At 39.4% G+C, this 26,905-nt stretch overlaps 3 protein-coding genes and 1 non-coding gene across 5 annotated transcripts in view; 1 reads left to right on the forward strand and 3 right to left on the reverse strand.

Annotated features, from left to right (window-relative positions):
• The window catches only part of LOC118423317 (E3 ubiquitin-protein ligase E3D-like), a 27,739-nt gene extending 14,442 nt beyond the window's left edge, over positions 1 to 13,297 (forward strand). The window contains exons 6-8 of the mRNA XM_035831432.1: positions 11,715 to 11,830; positions 12,254 to 12,395; positions 13,143 to 13,297. Coding sequence (XP_035687325.1) covers positions 11,715 to 11,830; positions 12,254 to 12,395; positions 13,143 to 13,190 — 306 coding nt within the window. The 3' untranslated portion in view covers positions 13,191 to 13,297. The remainder of the gene's footprint in view (positions 1 to 11,714; positions 11,831 to 12,253; positions 12,396 to 13,142) is intronic.
• LOC118423283 lies at positions 34 to 7,211 on the reverse strand. The gene is made up of 5 exons (XM_035831374.1): positions 6,567 to 7,211; positions 5,785 to 5,900; positions 4,819 to 4,887; positions 4,480 to 4,586; positions 34 to 4,099 (listed from the first exon to the last, which is right to left on the reverse strand). Exons 1-5 carry the CDS (start codon positions 6,765 to 6,767, stop codon positions 1,203 to 1,205), a joined length of 3,390 nt encoding a protein of 1,129 aa, XP_035687267.1. The 5' UTR covers positions 6,768 to 7,211; the 3' UTR covers positions 34 to 1,202.
• A 751-nt stretch (positions 13,298 to 14,048) lies between the features above and the next one.
• LOC118423301 (restin homolog) lies at positions 14,049 to 25,072 on the reverse strand. Of its 2 annotated transcripts, XM_035831408.1 has the most exons (7): positions 24,901 to 25,072; positions 22,058 to 22,144; positions 17,890 to 18,130; positions 17,364 to 17,515; positions 16,516 to 16,623; positions 15,782 to 15,990; positions 14,049 to 15,374 (listed from the first exon to the last, which is right to left on the reverse strand). In XM_035831408.1, the coding sequence occupies exons 2-7, from the start codon at positions 22,070 to 22,072 to the stop codon at positions 14,543 to 14,545; spliced, it is 1,557 nt and encodes a 518-aa protein (XP_035687301.1). In that variant the 5' UTR covers positions 22,073 to 22,144; positions 24,901 to 25,072; the 3' UTR covers positions 14,049 to 14,542. The 2 variants fall into 2 exon arrangements, with proteins under 2 accessions (XP_035687301.1, XP_035687300.1); XM_035831407.1 differs by lacking the exon at positions 24,901 to 25,072 and having other exon boundaries at positions 22,058 to 22,487.
• A 1,071-nt stretch (positions 25,073 to 26,143) lies between these two features.
• On the reverse strand, positions 26,144 to 26,261 carry Trnal-caa. Its single transcript has 2 exons — positions 26,224 to 26,261; positions 26,144 to 26,189 (listed from the first exon to the last, which is right to left on the reverse strand). It is a non-coding gene; the product is annotated as a tRNA-Leu (tRNA).
• Between the last annotated feature and the right edge of the window lie 644 nt (positions 26,262 to 26,905).

Here is a 26,905-nt window from a genome sequence, read left to right on the forward strand (position 1 = left end):
TCACCATATACACCGAGGAAAAGGCGGGGCATTAACGTTATTATCATATAGCCTATTCAACTGACACATATAGCCTATCCAACTGACACAGGGCGTTTTCTGCGTGTTTACTGTAACAACCTGCGGATGACCGCGGGTGACCCCCGATAGAACGCCCGTTCTGTTCGATCACGTCAGATCGAACAAGATTCGTGTTCTAATACCCCGAATAGAAGTCAAATTTGACCATCGGGTTTGTTTAGTGGGGGTGTTGAAAATCATGTTTAACCTTTTTCTATTTAAAAACCAATTATATCTTTTTAATTGTGTTGTAGTTTAACATAAATTGTTCGAAATAAAGTACAATACGCTGTTTAAAAGATATAATCGATAAATACTTAACATTAACGGTTATTTATTCTAATAACCGCCCACTTTTCAGGTTACTGCCTGATAACCCATAGGAAATGGGGGCCTCTGATTGGTCAACTCCATCTGGCTATATGATAATGTATAATATTGCCCCAGCAATATTTCATGTGACAGAATTTTGCAAGTGGTCACAAAAAAGGAGTACCACTTGCAGGTAATGATTACTACAATCATATACAAGACAGTGTAAATACAGTTAAAATTTGATTTGCAAATCATGGAGGATAAATATGTTAATTACAATCATTATTCAATTTCTCAGTACAGCAAGCAAATCACAGTGAAATGAAGCTAATAGTTAAAGACACTATATTCTATAATCTAACACAGTGACACTATTGTTACAGTAAATGAAACTGATTTTTCAGGCATACCATTTGATACCTTTACAAATGATATGTTAAGCAAAATAGATTACTCTGTAACAGAGATAAAGGTCAAGTAGTCAAACCTCAGACTGGGCTATTAGTGCAATGTGGCTTTGCTTCAGATCATGAATTTTTGGCCAAGCACACCAGGGCACCCCTACTCAATAAGCATGTTAGTTTCCTTTTACATGCACAGGTTTGGCGCTCTAAAGCACCCTCATAAACGAGGCTGCTGGCTTAAAGTACCCCTCCGAAAGGAAGATGTGACTCTTTTTAGTCGTGTCCTGGGCGCAAACTCGGCCAGGGAATTTGAACCAGATGTAGTGAGAGGTGCATAAACCACTGCACATTGTGAGCGTAAGAGAGACAGTCAATTATGTAATATCTACTAGTAGTTGATTCTAAAGATGGGGAATTTTAGGTCTAATTAGTACTCAATCTCTGATTCATCTTTTCTTCAAGCTCAAAATAGAAATTGGCTTTTGAGAAGTTGCCAAGGTCTCTCCAGGCAACACACAGATTGTTAAGTACATCTGCTATGTCAGGATGTGCAGTGTCCTCACCATAGATGGACAGCATCATCCGTAGTGACTGTTCACAATAGTTGATGGCCATCCTGTGCTCACCAAGGATGCTACAGAGGGTACCCAAGTTGTTAAGTGTATTGGCAATGCCAGGATGTGCAGTGTTTTTGCCATAGATAGTCTGCTCCATTTTTAGTGACTGTTCATAATAGCTGATTGCCTTTCTGTGATCACCAAGATCACTCCAGCTCATACCCAAGTTGTTCAGTGAGGCGGCAGTGTCAGGGTGTGCAATGTCCTCACCATAGATGCTCTGCCTCATCTGGAGTGACTGTTCAAAGTAAGTAATTGCCTTTCTGTGATCACCAAGGTCACTGCATGCGGCACCCAAGTCATTGAGTGAAGTCGCAATGTCAGGATGTACAGTTCCCTTACCATAGATATCCTGCTTCATCTGTAGTGACTCTTCAAGGTAATCAATTGCCTTTTTGTAATCACAAAGGATGATCCATGCAGCACCCAAGTTGTTAATGGAGTCTGCAATGTCAGGATGTGCAGTGTTCTTGCCATAGATAATCCTCTGCATCTGTAGTGACTGTTCGTAGTAGCTGATTGCCTTTCTGTGATCTCCAAAGTTCCGCCAGGCATCAGCCAAGCTGTTAAGTGTGGCGGCAATGATGGGATGTGCAGTGTCCTCACCATAGCTGCTCCACTCCATCTTCAGCGATTGCTCATAATAACTGATTGCCCTTCTGTAATTACCAAGATCACTCCAGATAGTACCCAAGTTGTTTAGTGGGGCGGCAATGTCTGGATGTGCAGTGTCTTCACCATAGACACTCCGCTTCATCTGTAGTGACTGTTCATAACAGTTGATAGCTTTTCTGTGATCACCAAGGTTTCCCCAGCCATTACCCAAATAGTAAAGTGAGCTAGCAATGTCAGGATGTGCAGTTTCTTCACCATAGATATCCCTTTTCATCTGCAGTGACTTTTCATGATAACTGATTGACTTTCTGTAATTACCAAGGTTATTCCAGTCAACGCCCAAGTTTGTAAATGATGCAGCAATGTTAGGATGTGCAGTGTCCTCACCATAGATACTTTGCCTCATTTGTAATGACTGCTCATGATAGCTTACAGCCTTTCTGTAATCACCAAGGAGATTCCAGGCAGTACCCAGTTTGGAAAGCGAGGAGGCAATGTCAGGATGTGAAATGTCTTTGCCATATTCTGATAGATTATTTTGTAGTGTTTGCTCCCTGCATGCCTTAGAATTTTGGTAATCACACAGACTTTCATATACCTCTGCTTTCAGTCTAAAAGAAAGGTCAAAGAGTTTTGAAGGCTCTTTTGCTGGTTGACTGTTGGTCAACTGTGAAATAAATTGCTTCAATGGCCTTTCTGTGCAATAGTATCTCATAAGCTGCTTTGTATTTGAGATGTGAAACACTTTCTTTAGTTTCTCCTCAATGCCTGTACTGGTCGACATTGACGATAAGGCCGACATCTTTTCCACCTGACCATGATTGTTCATGTATGTACGCAGCCTCAGTTCTGCTGAGATACTGACCATCACCATCAAGTGATGTGCATTCTCACTATTGATGACACCTTTATCTTCCAGCTTCTGGATAGTCTCCCAGATTGTGGTCAGTTGTATGTTATGAAGTAGCGCCCAGGAGGACACTGCAAGGCTTGAAAATCGATACATCTCTTTCTTTACATTCAACAACCTGGCAGTTAGGTGTTTTATTTCAAACATCTGTGCATGCTCACTCAGATCAGCATTTGCCAATACCAAAGGTATGGTTCCATCATTTTCTTGAAGTTGCTGGGCACAAAGAGACATGTACTCATCCACCAAGCCCTGTTCCCCTGTGATCAACGACACATTTCCCAGGATACTAGCAAGATGGTAGCCTTTCTTTAAATGGAACCAAAAGTCATCTTTCAGAATGCTGGTCATATTGCTTGGTGTGTGGATAAGTTCATTTGTCTCTGTGTTGTTCCTACCTCTGCCCAGTGGAGTCTTACATGCATTTGGCATGGCTCCATCAAACGAAAACCCACGTGGTGTTACAGAGTCGTAGTACCAGTCTTCTAGTGGGTCATCTGAGAAAAAATTATTTAGAGACTTAATCCCCATGGCTGGGGGAATGGTTTCTCCCAGGTTGATCACTTTGAGGTGCAGGTACTGGGTGAGGTTGCGGAAATACTCCGCATTGTGCTTGGTTTCCGCCTCTATCAAAATGGCAAATTCCAGATCAGAGTATGGAGTTACCAACCCTGTAGCTTGTGAACCCAGGCCTATCATGGCATACTTACAGAGAGGGGGGCCCATTACCTCTATGCATTCATCTACAAGTCCAGCTATGAATGTTTTTGTTTGGTCAACAATAGTCTCAAACAGTGTTTTAATTGCTTCCACTCTCTCCTTCTCAACTTCTCTTAAAGCTGGGTCATCTTCATCAAGGCTATAAGGATCTATTTCCTCATCGATCCTTTTGATTTCTCCTTCAGCATAGTCTCTGTCCTTCTTTAACATCAACTTGTGTTTCTCTGTATCATCAATGTCTGCAGTTTGTTCAATATTCAGCACATGTTTAACAAATGATTGTGTTATGTCCTGAATTGCCTCCTCTATGTCCTCCCTTTTTGATCGTACCAGTGCTGCATTACAGAGTGCTGCAGCCTTGGTGAAATCACCTCCATCTTTTGACTTGATTCCTCTCTTCAGGTAGACTTCACCTAACCTGTACAGGGGCTCTGCCTCTTCCCCAGGCCTGTATTGACCTAAACAAAAGATATTTTGTCAACTGTACTGTCTTCAATTTGTCTTGTCGGCAAACATCAAAAATCTCATATACAATTTTGGATACAATGTAATTCTATATGTCCCTTTACATGCTATTGAGGCATTGGTATAACTTTGCTTCTAAACCCCAGATACTTGAAACAGAGGAACAAAGATGGAAGTTTTGGAGAAGCACTATTTGTTGCATTTACAACTTTAATTTTCTTTCAAACACCTTGATAGTGATATAGAGGCAAGGAAAAGATGGCGAACACTTCTGTAAACAAAGCGCTGTTCGTCAACTACAATGATTATCATAGATCACACAATTTCTAAGAATTATTACAGTCTTTGGACTAACTTTATACAGAAGACTTACATTTGACATGAACAGACTTGAGTGCAGCTGCGAAGTTTTTTTCTGCCTTGTCCAGGTCCCCTGTCTGCAGTGCAATGGAACCTTCCTGCAGATGGTCTTCATATGTTCTATGTTTATAAGAAGAATATGTCATGATAGGCAAAATGAATATCTATTACAAAATGTATATATTGGTGACACTTTAAATCAGCCATCAATATTACAATAGAAGTCAGAATAGTAATAGAAAATTGCTACAAACTAAATGCAAATAATGTTTAATGTTTCAGATTTCAAATTATGTGCTTATAGTTGTATGCCTATGATATAAATAACTGTATTTAATGTACATAAACTCACAAGTCATCCTCCTCCAGTGTTGTGGTACTGATGTCTTTGACTTCTGAATCACTCTCTCCTGCAGCATCACTGTAAAGAAACAAGAACATGTTTTAGTAGTATTATCAGTAACAGTTATAATCCCTTATCTTCAACAGTTTTGTTCACCAAGCGCAATAATTATTTAACTGTATACATTAAGTTGTCACATGTATCTTTAATGTATGATCTGTATCTGTAATCTGTATCTGAGAGCAAAGTTAGTCAGACAAAAATCAGTCATGATTATTGGAATAATTATGTAAATAAAATGCACTTACAACATATCCCCAACGTCATCTTTGTGATGACACCTTGAAACTTGTCGCACGTCCTTGAAACTTCTAGCCCGCCCCATGTACAAAGTTAGCATAACCCACAACATAGTAAAAACATCTTAACTTCATGTATCATATATAGTACTTTGTACATTAGGTCCGCCTGAATGTACGAAGTTAGCATAACCCACAACACAGTCAAAACATCTTAACCTCGCACATCGTACTTTGTACACCAGGCCCGCCCCATGTACAAAGTTAGCATAACCCACAAAAAGGTCAAAATAGCTTCGTACATCGTACTTCATGCATTAGGTCTGCCCCAATGTACGAAGTTAGCCGTAGTCGAAACATCATAACTTCGTACATCGTACTTCGTACAGATCGCCCCCCTCCATGTACGAAGTTAGTGGCTAACTTCGTTCAGCCCATATGTACGAAGTTAACCTAGCTATGTCACAGATAATTGTCGACGTTCCCCGAACTTTGCTGACAGCGGTTGTCAGACGTAGTCGGAAGCTAGAAGTTGTCGGAAATTACGTGTGCCGTAGGCTGATCCTAACTTCGTACATTTAACCCATATCTAGACATGCATGGACAGACAATGGCAATAGAAAGAGAAAGGTAATTGAAATTGAGGATTCCAATTGTCTAATTCAGGTATCCCCACCTTGGTATGTTGTGATGGAGGTTATTGTCCTTTGATACATGAGGTTTTCTGTCCCCACACTGCTGTCCTGTGGATGATCTTCTTTCTCTTTGTTTAGATTCATTTGATATTGGCTGCTGCAAAATAATTATTTTATATATGATTGTTAGCCTTGCACCCCTCTGAAATCCAAACACTTTAATCGTATCCTTGACAATACATTAACCCAGAGCAAAACATGCTCCTTTTTGCATTAATTCTGTACTTATTGTATGATGTATACCAGGTCTTTACAGGCTTGATCATACTTGTGAGGCACATGCATAATAACCCTTCACACACCAGGAAAAATCTATTGGCCGATGATCACCCCCATGAAACTCCTTTTTCGCCGTACCCATAAATTCCCGTCGTACCCGCTAGAAAATCTTGCGGTACCCGTTAGTTTCCGCCGTAGCCACTAAAAAATGTGAGTTTCTGCCCTACCCTATTCTTTTCCGACATCTCTCAAGTACCAAGTACGGCGGCCATTTACGGGTACGGTGGAAAAGGAGTTTCATGGGGGTGATGAGTCTAAATGGCAATTGTGGCAGTTAGTTATGATACATACACCTGATCTTCTCCAGAAACTTTTAGAGATTGGCTGATGTTTACAAGACACCAAGCCTTGTGCAATGAGATGGAAACTTTTCAGTTAAAAAATATGCGAGCATTATATATGATCATTATAACACTTGTGATTCTGACTACGTGACTATGACGGGGACTTACATGTAACTGCATGGTATATTGTAACTTCTTACCATTCTTACTGCTTCCCTGATCTTTTCTGCATATTGTATGCGATGGTGCAGAGTCGGTTTTGTCCCGGGATCCTCACATCTTGTCAGGGCTTTCTTATACATGGCAGCTGCCTTGGTGAACTGTGATACATCAGAGGTTTTCTTGCCTTTCTCAAGATAAAAATCTCCAAGAGATTTCAAAACCTCAACTTCCAAGAACATGTCGCTATTTTCAATTGCGGTCACTTAATATTAAATGTTTTTGTATAAGTCTCCTCAGTGGAATGTTGGGATTTTTTGTTACTTCTGTCTAATTTGTCACAAGTTTCTGCCACCCTTAAGACATTACTGTCAGCAGTACCCCAGTAGCCTGGTAACAACCACCGGAAGTGTGGTGTGTACCCCTGCAGCAGTTGTCTGGAGAGTTTCTCCATGTAGCCGATACGATGTTCCAGTGTTTGTCCCATGTCTGGATCTTTGCAGCACAGTAGGGCAGCAGCATACAGGGCGGCAGCCTTGTCAAACTCTGCCGAATCTTTACTGATTTTGCCTTTCTGAAGATGCCGGTCTCCAAGACTTTTCAAGATTTCTACTTTCAAGTAAGAGGTCCATACGAACAATGCCTTCTCTCAGTGCCCGCCCATAACTGACTTGTTCATGCGGACTCTTGAGGCACGACTCCAGGGTCCGGTAACTTTTCTGCCAGTCTGGCCATATGGTTGTCAGACATATTATTGGCTATTTCAACTCCAATACCGACCTTTAAAGAAAGGAGAGAAGAATGTTGGTTAAAATTAAGACAGTTTTGTTATATGTATATTTGGTAATCTTGGTTTAGCATGCAAATAGTAGACTTCTGTAACTTAGTTTTTGGATAATTTCATGATCATTACAATAAGTGTTGTTGATAAAACTAGTAGGAAGTGGAGGCCTGTCAGAGAAGCAATTTCTATACAAATCAAAGTACCGGTAAGAACTAGTGTATTTTTGAGACCCTTGTTTAATGCGTCCCCGAGGGACAAAACTCCCTTTCACAGCAAACTCCCTGCCTCGGCAAACTCCCTCTATGGCACAAGAGAACCTAGCCAACATTGAAAATCGCAAACCAACGCCCCCCCCCCCAAATAAAACCAGCCCCATTCCCCGTTCAAAGACTACAACGGAGTCTATATAAATGTTTGAGATGCCATTGCTGTGAACCTACCTGGGTAGAGACTCTCTTTCCCCCTCTAAACTGGCAAAAGTTTTTGGTTTTTCCTCTGTTTTTCTTGTAACAGTTCTATTTTTTGTATAGTACCAAACCTGCAGCAGTGAACCATGACATGGTACAATAGGTCACTTATTACCTCATGTTTACACCTTTAGTCACTTGGCTCTGTGACAGCTAGTTCTCGTATTACATTGTGTACATTGTAAGGTGTGTTGGTGCACCTTTTGTATAAGCCGGGGCTAGACAAGTCCATTTTGGTCTGGTCAAGTGGATGTCCTCTTGTGCTTTAATCTCCAAGCAGATCCTTGGATACCTTGGAACGTTTTCGACTTGAGTATGGACACTGATTATATTTTGATGCACCGGTTTTATGTTTTCTGTACTGTATGTTGTCCCTGGGTGTTCAAAGTTTGACTGATTGTTACCACGTTCTGTCCTGTATCTGTTATTTACATGTATGTTTGGTGGGCCCCCTTGGAAATCAACTATGCACTGTTGTAGGGGCTACCCATCTGTTTCAAGATGAAATAAATAAATAAATAAAATCCTATGGTGCCATATAAGATAGTATCAAAGCTGGCCAGGGACTATAGCCGGCTAAGGGAGTCAAACGGCCACTGGAGATCTGCCCTCCCCTGAACAGGAAGTTTGATACTATACATTACACACCGTGTATCTGGTTGGAGATTATTGTGCTTGTCTGATTGGGCCAGACATTTTTTTGGACGCCCTACACAGCTAAAAAAAATGTAACATTATACCATTCAGTGTATGGGAAAATCTACCGATCAATTTCCTGTCAAAATATCAGATGCCCATCCAAAATATGCTCATTTGTCAGAAAGCATTATTAAGTCTCCCTCAATACCTATATATGTATATAAAGCAGCAGGTATTACATATAGTTTGTTTTTTTACCCAATTCTGGCACCTAGCTATTGGCCAGTACCCTATCCAACCACCTTCTTTGTTTACAACTCTCACAACACTTCATTGTATTATCTGTAATGAAAGGGATTAGGTGACAAAACTATCTCACAATCCTTTGACCTTTAGTTGCCAGTGAAAAGTTGGTTTGCACCAGTAACATCCATTGGCAGTCAATACCGGCAGGTTTACTGCAATTTCTCAAGCAATACTAATTTGGCAAATGATCATTTTCTCCAGTTACATGTTGCTGTTACAGCTTACCTTTGCCACTTCTTATATTTTTTTGTCTCTCTTGTCCTGCTAAAAGCATAATATCATAATTGGAACACACCGCGGAATTGCACGGAGAACGGGCGCGTGGTTGGAAGGGGGTGCAATAATACCGGCAGAACGAAACATGGCACAATTAACTGCTGCTATGTACCTTGTGGTCGCACTGTTATCGAAGCCTTTTTGAAAATGTGTGAAATACGTGGATGTCTGAAGTGTGCATACCTCAGAAATTACTGTTGCTGCGCTAGTGGATCACCGAAAATTTATCGTTTATGTCATTTGGCGGTATAAGTATTACTGCCGGTATTATGCCAATGGATGTTAGATTTTTTTTTACTTGCCAAAAGGGCCAGTGAATTTTTCAAAACTAACATGTCAAACCGTGATAACTATTAAGTCTGTCTTGAACAGATAATGTTCACTCGACAGGACTTCTACCCGAGCACGTTACTTAAAGTACCCACAGCACTTGATATCGAAAGGTTAGGGATCCTTCTCATTGTGAGTGGTTCAAAACCTACAGTCTGTCAATTCTGTCGTATTGAGGTCACCTGAGTTAGTGCTGAATGGCAGACCCTTGCGATTTAGCCCAGCCTATTTTAAGCTCCTCACAATTCAGCCCCTGGCTGGGATGAGATAGTAGTCATCCCACCCAATATATCCACATATGTGACACATGATATGTTTTTACACAACATGTCTTTTTTTGAGGAGATTTTTAAGTTATGAATTGTTAGAAAGATTATTAAAAATGTTCTTTACATGTCTTTATTACTCTCACTTTTTTAGGTTGAATGTGATAAAATGAAATGTTCTGATTACTGTTAAGGTAGGATTTCAGGGTGGCTGAGGAGTTTTGGGGGGTGTTTTTGGTCTTCTAAAATTACCATCTTAGATAATGTATGGACCTTGATTTTTTCTAAGGTAGTACCCTATTGCATAAAGATAATTTACGCAAATTGGTATGATGTCACAATGACGTCATCAACTACTTGAAGGCCACGCCATTTTTAGAGAAAAAAAGCCTAAAAAGCTTAAATTTTGGCTTGTATTTTGTCCGTTATTATTGAAACTTTTCAGAAATGTGCATAATAATGATTTGAATAGATCTGCGCGTGGATTTTATCATATCTTGTCATGCTGATTTTTTATTAATTTTTTTCCTGAAATTTTAATTACCCCTTATGCTAACAGCATTTGGGAGCACTAAATAGCATCGTTTAGCGTCGGGAGCGCACAAAGTTTTTCCTTACAGGGTAAAATTCATATTAAGATTTATTTTACCCATTTTCGATGAACAGTTTTTCAAAAATTAGGCCATAAAAATCAAGTTGTTGTGGTAGTAGTGACGTAATCCACTTCTACAGGTCGTAAAAAGACCAAAGTGATGTTTTTTAGGTCAAATTTGAATTCGGCATGTGCCAAAACCCCTGTATACCAATTTTTTTTCTTGTATCTTCAAGGATAGGGAAAATATGGTGATTTTGCATATTTAATTAGTGGACTCTGATTTTATTACCCCTGGAACTCAATTATTCAAGATTATTCATCATTTCTGAACTAGATGTATAAATTTCAGGACAATATTTCAAGTCAACGTATTATAAAACCTACATGTACACCAAGTTTTTTCTTGTATCTTGTATGACTACGGAGATATTGTAATCTTGCATATTTAATTAGCTGATCAAGAGAAATTATGCATAATTTTCAGGCCTTTGAATGGCCATAACTCTCTAACGGTATGTCCGATTTTGTTGAAATAAAAACCATTCTATTTGTTTTACTAAGACCTATCCAATGATATCAAGTATGAAAAGTTATGATGAGTTTGAATTTTTTGCGTAATTTGAGACAGCTACTTTGACCTTGAATTTTGACAGACAAAAAGGAACATTTGATGGGAAAGTATGTTAGATTATGAAAATAGAACTACAAAGAAAATAACATTGATAGTTATTTTTTGAAAAATATCATTTTGAAATTTTGCTCAGCCACCCTGATATACCACCTTAAGTCAGATTAATGTAGATTTGTATATAACTGATTTTAACTGTGTGTTGTTCCATGTGCAGATGTGGCTGTTGAAGTCTGAGACCAGACTGATGTGACTGATTTTGACTGTTTGTTGTTCCATGTGCAGATGTGGCTGTTGAAGTCTGAGACCAGACTGATGTGACTGATTTTGACTGTTTGTTGTTCCATGTGCAGATGTGGCTGTTGAAGTCTGAGACCAGACTGATGTGACTGATTTTGACTGTTTGTTGTTCCATGTGCAGATGTGGCTGTTGAAGTCTGAGACCAGACTGATGTGACTGATTTTGACTGTTTGTTGTTCCATGTGCAGATGTGGCTGTTGAAGTCTGAGACCAGACTGATTTTGACTGTTTGTTGTTCCATGTGCAGATGTGGCTGTTGAAGTCTGAGACGAGACTGATGTAACTGATTGTGACTGTGTGTGTTGTTCCATATGCAGATGTAACTGTTGAAGTCTGAGACCAGACTGATATAACTGATTGTGACTGTGTGTGTTGTTCCATGTGCAGATGTGGCTGTTGAAGTCTGAGACCAGACTGATATAACTGATTGTGACTGTGTGTGTTGTTCCATATGCAGATGTAACTGTTGAAGTCTGAGACCAGACTGATATAACTGATTGTGACTGTGTGTGTTGTTCCATATGCAGATGTAACTGTTGAAGTCTGAGACCAGACTGATATAACTGATTGTGACTGTGTGTGTTGTTCCATGTGTAGATGTGGCTGTTAAAGTCTGAGACCAGACTGATGACCATCTCCCCCCATGGTACTGTCTCCTGTCAGGATGTACTCAAGATCCTCTACCTGCCATTCCCAAGGAACGGTGTCAGCAAGTAAGACATTTAGCCAATAGAAAATAAGACGAAATATTATGTTGAAATTTTTAAGACTTTGTATCCATGCACAAAGTAAAACGCTTACCAACTTAGGCGAAATTGTATTATCCGAATTTTGAGGGAATAATGTTTAATGTTTAATGTACATGTTTGTGCTATAGAATCTTACATTGTCAATGAAAATTCCTCAGTCTGTATTTTCATGAAGAAAGCATCTGTTCTGTCCATCTGTAGCACCCTTGCCAAGTCACTATAGGAGGTTTCCTACTGGCTGGCTGTAAAAGTGCCATTGCTATTATTACAAACTTACAACCACCAAGAACATTCCGTTTTCTCCCTAACATGAAATTAAATCCCAGCAAACTTATGTTACAGTACTTTGTGATTTAGTCTGTTTTTTGTCTTATCTACATGATGAAGGTTGTTATTGGAGAGTTGGAAGAAGGATGAGAATGTAGGCCTGCTGTCCTACCCCAGACACACCTGCCTACACCTGGTGTCTCACCTGGCGAGCCACACCCACAGCCTACCTGTGTCACTACGCAGCATGAACAACTTTATGGTAAGGGTCTAATGTCAATCACAAACGTTACATTATGCTTGTACTATATCACATGCATACAATGCATAAATAAAGGCTATGCATCTGTGAAGGTCCAGACAATCCAGTTAATAAGATATTCCCAAAGCGGTTACTCAAGCAACTGGATATGATTTTAGAAACAGTCAGACATTCCAGATAGTATATGTGTGACTGACCATCTTTCTTCAGTCACACACAATTTTAAAAAGACAGTGGCTACTATTTGACCGTTTGATGTGTCTGACCGTTTCCAACTCATATCCAGTTGCTAATGACTAAATGCTTTTTGGCATAAAGACAATGCAAAGTTTTGTCACTTTTGCTCAGATAGTGTGTACTACATTTAATCAAACAAAATGACACCCAAATACTGATGTTTGCTTCTATACTGTAGTAATACTTAGTCTAGTATACTACAATTAGTCAAACGAAATGACAGCAAAGTAGTAAGGTAGTACACACCAAGCTCTTCATATCTTTATTCTGAAAACGTTGTTGTTTACTGGCTAGTGTTTCTATCTTTTGGGGTGGTAGCAAAAAGTCAGAATCTGGTTAAGTTTCACTGTTTCAAAATTCTAAATAATGCAAAATAATGCAAATATGCTGGGAATATTTTCAGTTTTGCCGCCATGATCTTACATAAAGCCTTAACTTTTCATTGCTTTATGTATTTTTATATAAAGTATTCCCATTAATATATTCACTGATGTTTTTTTTTTCTTGCAGGTTGGGTTTTTAAAACTGAGGAATGTTCCAGTCTCTATAACAACATAAAAACAATCTTACAACTCAAGAACAATTTCAACTTTTATTCAACTTTTACATCAATTGCAAACCTTTGATTTTCACCTAATGCACACTTCTTAGAAATAAATATCATTTATATTACATCTGTATACAGTTATTTGTATCACACTCCTTTCTGTACATACATGTATTATATACAAAGTCATGAATATTATATAATACTGTTTTTATTGAAATCTTATTTTGGAGGACGGATGTGTTTAATAATCATTATTTTACATTGTTCTTTGAAAATATCTTGCTGGTTCATTTAATTTTTCATGGGGACTTACTTTCAGTATAGTTTGACAAAGGAGGATTTTGCTGTGTTTAAGTGTTTTTTGCAGTTAAAACTGTTAGTACAATAGTATGGAATTGGTGGTTTAAAGAGGTCACCTGGAAAATTAGACTGCTGCAAAGATTTCAGGACTTACAGTATTGCAGAACATCATTTTTTAAAGATATTTATTGCATTTCGAATAAACAGAAATAACTCAAAACAGAGATGATTAGATAAATGACAATAGAGATGGAGACAATAACTGAAACAAAACATGAACATAAACCACGGATCCAAAAATAGATATCAATCAGAACATTGTTTGGTATTCCAAATCAATCAATTTGAAATCCTTATGTGGAAGTGCAAGAAGGGCAACTTTGGGATTGAGAAGGCAAGTGTTAAGTTAAACATACATTTAAACAACCAAAAAGAGGTTGGGAACATTTTGTTTTTGGTTGTGTTGAATATATTAAATGTCGAGCAGTACAAATTTCTTATTAAACATATATATGTATGTATGTATGTATGTATGTACGTGCGTACGTACGTGCCTTTGGACGTACATTACTTACATACCTACCGTACGTACATATATATTATTTGTTAAATGTACATGTATATTTATTCAGGCCCTCAATGCACCTTTTTTTCAGCTCCACTGACAAGTTTCAGTAAGAGAATCACTGAAAATAAGCTGCTTCATGGTTTAAACCAGCATGCACATTGTGGTGCATTGTGGGTAATATGTCAATTGAAGACCACAGATATATCAACAAAACACATTTATTATGCACAGTCTAGACAATAACTGTTTTGCAAGTTAGGGGCCTTCACCTTTGACCTTGCACATGTGCAGGTCAAACGTTGAACTAGCTTATGTGTATTCCATAGCTCTTTACAGATTGTACAGGACAATGGATATTTATCATACTCTGTTTCACTTGAAAAGTCAAACAACTGAATAAACTCAACTCTTCCAACAGTCACTGTTTTGTTGTGTGAAAGATATTTAGGGAAAGCGTGGCATTAAATGTACTGTTTTTTGTCCACACTTCACTCATGTTCTTGCATTTGTGACCTTTCTATGAACTTGCCCCTCATTTGCCATTTTCTCTAGTTCCTTTTCCAGTCTGTCCGCCTTTTCTAACTCGTCCATGCACTTCCTACACTCCTCCCACCGTCTCCTCGCCTGATCGTAAACTTCCTTCTTCCTGTTGTAAATTTTGATCGCTCTGTTCATCTGTTCCTGAATCTTAGTCAAGCTCTCGTGTGCGTCGATAAACTCAAAATCTGTCTTGTACTGCTTTGTCTGTTTCTCCAATGCCAGCGAGTTTTCCTTCAGTTTATCGTACTTCAGTTTAACTTCGGTCATCTGGGAGGCAATCTGATCACATATGCGCTTCTCTCGGCACATTTTTCTTAAGACAGCGTCTCTTTCTGCCTTAGTAATTTCGTCTTCCTTTTCTGTTCGCGACAGAATGTTTGGTAGACTCTGTCGCTCCATCCTCGAGCTGTCTCTGCTCGAAGGATTGCTTTTGGTTGTTGAAGCGCTGTTGAGCTGTTGAATCTTCTTGGCGTTCAGGTTTACGAGTACGTCCGGTAAACTGCTTGTCGTTTGAGACCGTTTCTGTCGCCCCTCTTGTTCTAAGAGGAATTCTTCGTACTCGTCTTCGACTAGCTTCTGTTGCGGTAGCGCTATGCTTGAAGATCGGGAACGGGATAGCTCTTCGATGAATTCCTCGTATTCGTCTTCGACGTATTTTTCCCGCATTCTACCGGGGGTTTTGTGAACGCTGCCGCTGGATTGAGGGCTACGATGACTATTGGTAGGCTGAACTAACTCCCGACGATGGCCTGAAGATACGTGCATGTCTCCTTGGCTTATTTCCCTGGTGATTTAATGAAGAGCAAAACTATCAGAAACAAAGAAATAAATGCTGTAACGTAATATTGATTCTAAGAAGAATAAATGGTGATATTAATATTCTGTCACCAAGGAATTCACAAAAGTGCAAGTTCGTGTGAGCTACAATGTAATATAAAAACGCAGTGAGTGAAAAAGTAAGACTTTTCAGGACAGCGCTAGCAACTTGGCATATTTCCATCTTTGCAATGACCACCTTTGCTTGCATATCTTGATATCATTTTGATATTATAGTTAATTTATTGTCGCAAAATTGTGTGTAAAATTTCTTACTTAAAAATCTTCTGTCAAAATTTACCTTGCTACTGAAACATCAAGCTTGCTACTCTATGTCAACAAGAGTCTGGACGAACAAAAGAACGTCGAGTGTACCTTGACAGTCTGTTGACTGGTTCGGATTCGCGTTTCAACAAGCGGCCTTCGCAGGGACTCCCTCTAGCGACTCGCTGCTCCTCTGCACTCCCCGCCTTGTATGCCGTTTTCCACCGCCTGGCCAGGCGGAGGCACTCGAACGTCTTCTCGTGAATGTCCGGAATCAATCGTAATATTACGTCATACTCTTCCGAATACGTCATCACAACCTGGAAAAGATGAAGAAAAAACGTAATGCCATGCATGTCACCATCAATGAGGTTTTCAAAGCTAAAATTGTGCAATACAATCTGAAAAACTCAGTGTCACTGACGAAATTTTAATATATATATATATAAAGTGGATTCTACCAGAACGGCTGACCATTTTTCAAAATCATAACCAGATGATTGAGGAACAGCTTTTTTGCGAATCTGAAGAACTCAGTAGTCAGTACATAGAAATATTCGACAACCATGGATATCTATGATACTAAATAGCTACGTAAGAATATAAGATACCTTGGTGCGGCGTATAACAAAATTTTACGTAAAAAAAAAGAAACGTAGAACGTATGTTTAGAATTCTTAAAAGATATCCTTGCAATTGCAATATACCAATTAACCATCTGCCTACAACTTAGTACGGATCTTGTTACGAACATCAACGATTGTCCCAAGATCTTGCCGTAGTCGTACTAGTGTTATTGAAGATGGAGAAACGGGTTATACATGAGATGTCGTGTGATAGCGTACCTCGTCTACGATCTCCTGACTTGCCCGGGTGAGTAGGGCAGTGTTGACGGGGCCGGGTCGCAAGAGCTGCCGCCAAGCCAGGATGGTCTGTTCCAGGGCATGGCGGACCTGGTAGAACGGCAGACAGGTATGGGCAACGTAAACATCACACTCTGAACTGTCAATTAGCGGGTATCGTATTTCCCATTACGGTTGCCAGTTGTTAACGGCTATACACTATTGTCTGGAGTTGGTGATGATTCACTACCAATCACCCGGATGGAGGTCTGGCGAACCTCCGTCTCGTCACAGCCATACGGTGATTTTTTACCATTCACCCGGACGGGAGACCTGGCGCATACCCGTCTTGTAATTAGCCAGCGATAGGGTATGTCACCCCGTAAGGGTCGGTATAACCCCGTCGTGTGTAAGCACGTCGACCGATTATGGACCATGATGATGATGAAATTTTTTTTAAATTGTGACGCTGTAAAAAGAATTATACATTTATGGCAACGCAACGTGTCCAAAATATTGATGTTTGTAGAACAATAACAATATATATATATATATAACAATAACAATACATCATATGTATGTATAACATATATAACAATACATCATATGTATTGTTAAGATTTGTTGTCTTCTACAGTTTCAGATAAAAAAGTTAGTCTAGTTACCAGACTATTTCCAGGGCTACACAAGTACTGTAACACATGCCCGGCCAGCTGAGTTAGATCCTGATAAATGCACGGGCTGTGAATCTGGAATCCAGGCTAAAAAGGAGTCAAACCCAACTAGTTAAGTCAGCATTTAGACTATAGTAGTACAAGTTATATATCACAATCACTAAAGCGATGTCCCACCTGTTGAAGATGGGTGTTGCCGCCGTCTTGTATCCAGAAGAAGTCTCTAAGAGGGAGGAAGATACCGGTACGAAAATCTCCCAGCAGGGTGTCGAAGATGAAGAGAAGGTATTGGAACTTTTGTAGGGAACCGTTGTCAGCTTGGCGGCGCTCTGAAGTAAAAGGAAAAAGACACAAAATTTAGTAAAAAGAATGTCGACAGAGCTCGAGGTTGCTAACTTTTGAACTTCCAACTAGTCCGTGTAATTACATACACTTTAAAACTTTGTGCTAGCGCTCTTGATGTTAAGTTATACAGTAGCATAGAACAATCTAGATTCAATGAATCTTATCTGACCCTACGGCCTTCTTCAGGATCTAATAACTAACGTCAATACGGATGTCACGTGACTACGTATGTCACGTTTACCAGTTCCTCGCCGGTTAGTTATTCTAATGAGGCTGTCAAGAAGGTCGAAATCTTACATTATTACAGTTTTTCATTTTCGTTGACATTGTTAAAGTTTTTAAAGGAAAATAAACTCACGTTCTGCTGCCTGTTCCTGATCCCACGTGACCAGCGCCTGGACCTGCTGACGTGAGGTCACGTGACCGAAAAGCCTGCCGTGCGCACGGTTCCACCTGGTCACTACGTCATCAAGTCTGTCCGCGAAATCCTCCAGGAACCCGGATGGAACCAGACCACGGATTTCCGTCTCAAAATGGCCGCAGCTTTTGTTCAGCCAATGTTCCCGCTCCTGGGGGGTTGATTCCACCCATTCCTCCCGCTGTAAAATGCAAATGAGATGAATGTAAATAGTGCAAGTTGTGCTTGACATAATCAGTCACTGGTTATGCAAATCAGGATTCAATTTACATAATTAATGATGAAATGATAGACATCCTCTGTTTTCCATGAGATGACTACTCAAACATGTGGCATATGTAGCTGAAAAAGAGACGAACAGCGATAGATATAAATTATGCAACTGAAGACATAATAGAGGAGAAAATAGCATGATCCATAGACGGTATATGGCAGCAATTTCATACATCGTTTAACATTTTTTTTCGAATCATTCCCTCCTTTGCATAATTGATGAGAAGATGTTAGCAGAACCTTTGTTTGGTAAGCTATGACGTTCATACTTTGGACAGCTTCTGTTATTCGGATGATGATCAACTGATGCAAACGAGGACATTTATTTGCATAACCAATGCGAACTATCCATAGCACATCAGTTGCAAAGGTTATCATCATTTTGCGAAGGTATGAGGTCGTGGAACTCTATTCCACGAAAGTATGAATTTAATGACTTTCAATGGATCTTGCTTGAAATGTGCATCATTTTGTTTACTCAATGGTTACCACACAACAAGAAGCGAAGGACACTCCAAGGTTACGGGTTACATGAATTAGACTGGAACAGCATTTCCTCTCCCCAAGCCAGAAGTCAGTGCTTCGAGACTAACTGACCCACGAACAGACAGGGGTTACGAAGGCTGCTTAGAAACACCCCATCCCCTACGCAATTGGCTGTAAATTCATGGCTCATTTCCTGATGTACAAAAAGTCGTATGTCCACCCTAAAAGTTTCGGCTCATTTGGGCTACATTCCGCATACATCTTCTGCCATTTTTCTTCCAAGCTTCGCGTTCTGTACACTAGAAAACATGACAGTGCAACAACGGCCCGTAATTCCGACTCGTACCCAGCGTGACGGTACCACGGGCGTGCCGCTGGTCCTGGGCGCGGTTGGACGGGCAGTCTCCCGGTAACGTTGATCACCTGTCCACGGTGATCTCCCGAACTGAAAACCTCTGGCACGCCTGCTTACATACCGTTACTGGGTCGCAACGATGGGGACCGCACATCATTCAAACCACCTTTCCGTATTATGGACAAGAACGATTGGATTTCGTCTTTGCCTAGTACAATCGAAGCCCTTTATACCTAGTAAACTTTGGCTTCGTTCGTTTTTGTATGGATGTATCCCCATATATAACGGTACTACCATACACACAAAAAAATCCAAAGAAAAAGCACGACCATATTTGTCAGGGAGGTTGAACAAACGACAAAGAGTATAATATACCGATTTTGTTCTTTAACATCTTCGTCTATGACGATTTAATTGCATACGGCATATCTTTGCTAATTTTGCGGTTGCTTTGTAAAATACACAGTTTGCGGTTGAAAACGTGATTTTTGTTTGTATGTATTTAGAAACGGCCGAAAATTGATGCGCGCGCGGATGTCATCCATATAATCAAATCAACATGGCCTTACAAATGGCACAGTGAATACCATTAGTCCGGACTCTGGGAGGTATATATATAGACAACAGGCTTTATGTAGTTGATAAGTAGAGCGTAAATTGGAGATGAGCTTCAGAGATAAACTGTGTATTTTTGGTGGGGATAAAGTTTCTGTTTCAGTCCTCAAATTTCCAATAGGTTTCTTGACACTTTTAAGATCAACTATGTAGTCGCCTATTTTGTTAAGATCATAGTACGCACTATTCTTGTGAACCAAGCGTTGATAATATCTTTGTCATATAATGATAGCTCTTACTCAAAGGCCAATTGCAAGTAACTGAACAAAAACAATGAATAAAGAATGATATGATAAAACATTACTAGTCTTAATCAAATGTCTAAAACATAACTAACTAGGTTTGAATTCTTTTTTAGACACTGGAAGACGAAAAAACACTTTTTTCGTAAGAAGAGGAAACTTGTTTTTCTTTTGTGAACTTAAAAAAGATTGAATACAATTTAGTGATATGAACACCGACGACGCCCCTTATTCAAAGTTCCATTCAACGTAAGTGATTCGTGACGTCATTATGACGTAGATTGCTCATTTGCATAATGACATGTGTCAGCAACTTGTGTAGCGATATGGAATCCAACACCGCTCCTAGCAGATTCAGTTACTTCAGCATAATTACGCACAACTTTGTGAATAGGGTAATTATCCACTCTTACCCAAAGGACTTATCAACAAATTCCTTCTCGTTTGTACTCTACGGCCCCGACAAATTACTGTCACACATAGAGGCAAGATAAAATCAAGGAGGTTGAAAAAAGGAACCTCCTTGATAAAATCTACAACTGTCAATGACTTTATAATCTATATCTCAAAACGGATGGCCGGGGACAATGATACAGTCCTCTCAAGTTTCGAAAGGCTCGTCATAAATTTTGCGTGGTGTTCGATAACTAGACGACAAAAGCACTCTCTTCAGTATAGGTACCCAAACATAAAAAATGTTTAAGTTCTTTCTGCACCAGATGGTGCATATAGGGCGGCGCCAATCCACGTTTCTTTAGCCAGGGCTACACAACTTTTGTGCATAAACAAACAATCAATTGCAAACGCAAACTAAGTCACATATGCGTAGAAACATGTGTTGTTTCTTAAGCCTCTGAATGCTCTAATACACAGTAGACTTAGTGAAATCCTACACAAAACCTGTTCAAATAGATTCCTCAGAGAAGCGATTATGGGAGCGCAGAGGGGCTATTATGGCCAGGCTGGCCAAATTTCACACACGAAAAATAATGCTAAAATCTCTATACAGTGATTGATTATTTTCGCACGAGTATCATCAACAAACTGTTGTTCGTCCCCACAACTTCCATTTTTCTTAACTGTCTAAAGAATCAATTCAAAGTACTGAATGGACATGGACATAGCTTGGAACTTCATGCGCGAAGTTTGTATCAAAAGAAGTCTTCCGAACCATGACCCATTGACGCAATCCGTGGGATACGGTAGTGACAACCATTTAACGCCCTTTCTTAGTAGGTCTCTTTCGCAAACTTAAACGTTTTGTTTGGAACCCGCTGGTGGTCGTAGTCTAACACATGTTTGTACGTCTCATTGAAAAATGAACACAGCAATGAAGCTGCGGAAATTCCAATGGTTGTAACATCTAAGCTGCTGTGTTACGCCGAAGGGCGGTTATACCGGCTATGTAGATGCATATTAAGAACATGTTGGCGTTTTAACACGCCTTTCTGCAAAGAAAAGAGCTTGATTTTATCGAACCGGTTTACCATGATTTTAAGCTATATAGACTGCGGTTAGGTATATGTTTCATTCTCTGTGTTTTGACATAGTTTTCATATGAAAATCCTAGTCTTACGTTTCGAATTCCGAAACTTTTGATAAACTTCATGGCAAATACAAGAACTCTACATTATATTTGTGATGTTACAAAGAAAGCAAACAAAGCTTCAAAGGGGACGATGTTTTAGATTATTGTAAGAGGACAAACTCAAGTCGTTTCTATCACAACAACTGTCAAAACAGAACAAGTCATCTAAAAGACTTCAGCTCACAATGTCACTTTAAACGGCCTAGCTCGCGTAACATTCAGTAACAACAAAAAAACAGGGATCGAACTCATAGCCTTCAAATCTATATATAAGCAGGGCTTCTGGCAAGTAATACCTTTCTCTCTCCTTAGAATTAGGACAAAGAACCCACGGTTTAGAGGCAGCCATATTTTTCTGGCTTTGTTGTGATAGTCGGTCAGAACTACACACTTTGCTTTCTTTGTCCTATTTTTTTCGATTACCCCTTGCTGAGAAAAATTGCCTACGGACATAGTCTTCCACATCAGCTATCTGCCCATCTTACACCCCGACAAAAGTTCTTTAAAAGAACGTCTTGTCAAAATCTTTAAGATTTAGGATGTACTTACCACGTAGTCTTCCATGTTGTTCGTTCTGTGGTTTCTTAGCACACTAAAGGTGTCCCTGTCATGCCTGTCTGCTTCTCTGCGATCCACCTGTAAGGTAAACAAACATACGTCATGCATGCGCGCAGCAGAACGTAAAAAGGTGCGGAGAAAAATGATACCTTAGCCTCGAGGTGTCGTTATGCGGCTTTCAGTCAATAGCAAAAAGCATATTCGAAAGTATGTATCATATTAGGTCACATTTTCGGTCACTGCGTGATTTTTAGAGATAGTCCCATGTTCACTTGTCACCGAAACTTGCCAAATGCGGTAGATTTTCAGACGAAAAATTCGCTCGTCGTTTTATGCGATTTCGAAATTCGGCAAATTCCTGGTGTGGAATTCTCATGCAACCCTTAGATATTATTAAAAGATGTCTGTTGAAAAAATGGGGATTGGGAAAAGGAGCGAGAGGTGTGAAAAAAGTTATCTGTAGTTTGTAGTGCCCCTCCCCGTTGAAATACGTAATGGGAGTCTTGGGAATGGGTGCGTAAAACGCCAACAATAGCCCGGTACTACGCTGTATACATGTACTACGCACCGCTGCAGACGATATCAACGATATCGCTGCAGACGATAGCTTCATAAACTGAGGAAAAATACGGCCAAAGATCAATTTTACAACAAATTTTAAACAGTTTGGGGTATTTCGAGAGTTTATGAAAAGTTTCTGAGCGACCACGGGAGCGGTCTGAAATGTTACATCGAAAAAAGTGTGGTATTTTTGGCGGGAAAATTCCTTGACTCAGCAAAACTCTGTGAGACTAACGTGCTGTAATTCACGCATGTGAGCATGGCACAAACAGTCGAAACTTGATGACAGACTTGTGTGTTGGCTTTTTGTTTGAAAAGAATTGGACTAACGTTAACATGTCTAAAATTACACTGAAAGATCTTTTAACGTTAATGTTAAGTGTGACTGATGAGACTATACTCGGCAGATCAGAAGAGGTTTTTCAAACAACAAACCGCATACAGAAACCCTCTGAATGTTTAAACAGTTTATATTCAAAGTAGTCGTTTACCAATTTAAGTAAATGAAGTCTCAGGTGAAAATAGGGATTCTTGACCAATCAACTATAATACATTTGAATTTTATAATTTGATTTTTTTTAAACTAGGGTTATGTGGACAATTTCAAACAATGGTAATGCAGAAAATATTATTTCTCGTTGACCCGGTAAAAAGATAGACAACTAAAGGCGGTACTTAGATCGCTGGTATTAACATTCTCACTTAGATCCAGGTATAGATAAAAATTTTCCAGCTTCTAACTCGAGAGCTCGTCTGAAAGAGTTTTCACGCTCCATTTCCCTCTAAACAAATGGTTTCTTCCAAAATCGACTTTCATCTAGTCCGAAATGGAGCGTTACCACTGCATATCCGGGTAGGTTTGGTCACTTTTAACAAGACAAAGCTATCTATTTAAGTCTGAAATCAAACTCTAAGTGTTTTATTGCGAACTGCATACGTCAGAAGGCTACTGGTGATTGACAGGCCGAGGGCATGATGGGAACGCCCCCACCCCCCACCAAGGTGTAAGAAGATCAGTGTTTCTTAATCACTGGAGTCGAACATTCACAAATATTGTCGAATACTCTTCTTTCAAACACCTTCATGATAAAAAAAAACACTAGCAGCCATTAGGCGTTGAAACAAGGTTGATATAACAAAATTTGTGGGATCGTGTGGCGCAATCGGTAAAGTGCTTGGCTCAGAACCTCTAGACATTTCTCACTTCACTCAGGTGTAAAAACGGGCACCTGACTTTGGTTGGGGAGGTGTAAGGTGCTAAAAGGCTTCGCTTACCAATATCGCACCCTTATGGCTATGGGACTACCTTAACCTTCTATCTGTACTGTGTATGTGGCACTCTTGAAATAAGTTGCTAAACTTGAGTGCAGTGTCACTTTGTCCTTGTCTGTCAGAAATTTAAAAAAAGAGGGAAAATAATTTGAAACAGACGAGAGCAGGTACCAGTACTGAAATTTTTCAGTTGCAGACTAACTTCTCCGTCAATCTATATTTTGAATTTGTACAATTCATTATATTCTTCTAGAGCAAAGTTTTGTGGAGATTACAGAGCAATAGCTTATTTTTGACACAAGCACATTATCAGTCCCTTAATGTACACACCACTCAGATAGCAGGGCCACACTGAAAAGCAGTGTTAATCACTGAGAGGGCAACCATGGGTAAAAAACAGAAATAAATAGCCTGGTTACTACCTAGTCAGAGTCTCCTTCATTTTTGGTTATTCTTTCCTACAGAACCAGACCTGACGTCAACCTAACAAGTCTGGTATCCAGACTATAACCAATTCCGTAACTTGTAACTGAACAATCGACCCTTTTACTAGAACCTTGTCGACAATTTGGATGCTTGTGACGACATGGAAAGGTACTAAAGTATACCAAAAATGATTACTCATGCTGTTAAACAACAACACAATACAAAATTGAAACACAATAACATAAGATATAAAAAACAAGATATAAAATACAGTAAAGCTTTATTCCGTCTTTTCAAACTACTAAAACTGTACAAATCAACACAGTGTGCCACAAGTTGTTAGGTCGTGTACGAAATGCATATGGCAAGCATGTAATAAGGAAACAAAACGTAAAAAACTCAAGAAATGTTTTCAATTTTCTGAAAGAAAGACTACAAGTGTAGAAAACCTAGCTGATTAAAAAGAACATACATGAGATTATTCAATTTGTGTTGGCAGGAATATAAACGCCACCTTACTGTTACGATATACAAAACGAAATGCCACATTATTATATCCAGTGTGATGCTCTTACCTGTAGTTGTCTGTCAGTATGTGTTGCTTGCTAATGAATAGTTGCTATGACGACAATTCTCCGTTTTCTGAGGCAGAAACAGTTTTAGAAACACAAACTCTTCCACAGGAAACTCGAACTGTAACAGAAAAACACCAGCTATACAGAGTTTTGGTCAGACTGACTCATTTTACAGTTGCAGACGATACAAGTCTCCAAATCGTCCGTCGCCATAGCAACGTAGGCGACCAAAAGGCTAATCCACTCACTGATATTTCCGCCTCACTGATATTCCCGCTGATAACTATCAGTTTTTTTGTCATAAGTCCTTACAATTTTCCTCACGCGTGGTAAGAGAAACTACTGAAGTGTAATGCCAAACAATGGTGTTATCTTTTAGCGTGAGGGGAAAATGTCAGACGACAAAGAGTGCGTGTGTCTCCAAATGCCATGTTTGAAATCAAATACGGAGATCTCGGCCTAGATTAAATAAGCTAGTCTAGCTCGTGTCTGCCAGACTCCAGTTATTACATTTAGCAAATATTAAATTTAATCTGGTACATATTTTGCAAGAATTGTGCGCCAGCCTACAAAAACTATTGGACCATCTAATGATTAGCAAAGGTATTCGCTATCGTATCGATATCATTTCTAGCTCCCCGTTTTTTTTTTTTACAAACGGCCATTTGTGACAAAGTCGTTGAGCTAAATAACGATTACAAATTCGCATTCTAACATCTGTTTGGAGCTTACTTTATTCAGCTTGAAAAGAAAGTACATTTCACTCTTCCTTATCTTATCTTATGGAGAAAGCGTCCGAAAACACACACATCTAAACATTCAAGACAGGAAAAAGTATTGCAAAGACGATAATAACGGACAGGGGGAGCACGTGCAACCTTCTGTACATGTACTGAACGCTCTGTTGAATCGGTCGCCAACGTACGTCAGTTTCTGCAAACTCTTCTGTCATACTAAATAAAGATCGCAGGGCGGCGCTCTTCAATCTTACAGCATACCGTACGAAATAAACAGACTATGATTCAAGTCAAAGATTATGTGAATATATTTATGTGATATATGTTATCATTACAAGACAAATATAGCGAAAACCTAGCATACTTGTATAACTACATTTTAGCAACTCAGTGGGTTTTCAAATTTACAGGCGACTTCATGACAAAATTATTTGGTTTTTGGATTTTGGACATAGAATCCTTTTAGGACGGAATAATCAATATCACGAGCTAGTCGCAAAAATGAATGTCAGAAGTGGGATTCGAACCCACGCCCCCATTCGGGGACCAGAACCCTCGCTTTGTATGCTGGGAAGGGACTTCCACCCTTGAGTCTGGCGCCTTAGACCACTCGGCCATCCTGACATGTTGCAATCAATCAGTTATCCGATGAAAGCCAATAGCCAATAAAACCACGTGGACGTCTGTTATGTTCTATTCGTTCGGTATTAGGACCATATAAGAATTTCATAGTTTCTTTCCATAAATAAAGGCGCGATGAATGAAGGGATTATGGGGTGGTGTTATCATATGTCCCATTCTTGTCTAATTTACAGTACGATTTAAATGTACGTTGACTGCATTTTAAATGAAATCCACTAAGTGGGCTGTCTTAAGCATACCTCTCAATTATTGAAAATCCAGAATTCTCTGACAATTCCATCAAGGTTAACAATAAAATGGAACTCTATTTTTAGGTTTTAATTTTTATTATACATGTATTTGTTAAATTTTCATCTTTATTATCAAAGTAACAAACATTTTAATATGAAAGAAACGATGATAGAATACTTGGCTTTTAATGTATGTACCGAGGAAGAGCAAAAGAAAAATTGAATCCAAAGGGCGAACATCATGCCATTGTATATACATGTAACGTTACAAATGTAAGGCTGACATTATATTAGGAAGTGACATACATAAATTTCAAGTTTATCAAACTGCCGTTTGCCTTTTGCGTGAGAGATTACGATCTTTCATTGCTCGAACGAAGCCTCATATATCTCACA

The sequence above is a fragment of the Branchiostoma floridae genome, chromosome 9, assembly GCF_000003815.2.
Source record: "Branchiostoma floridae strain S238N-H82 chromosome 9, Bfl_VNyyK, whole genome shotgun sequence".
NCBI lineage: Eukaryota > Metazoa > Chordata > Leptocardii > Amphioxiformes > Branchiostomatidae > Branchiostoma > Branchiostoma floridae.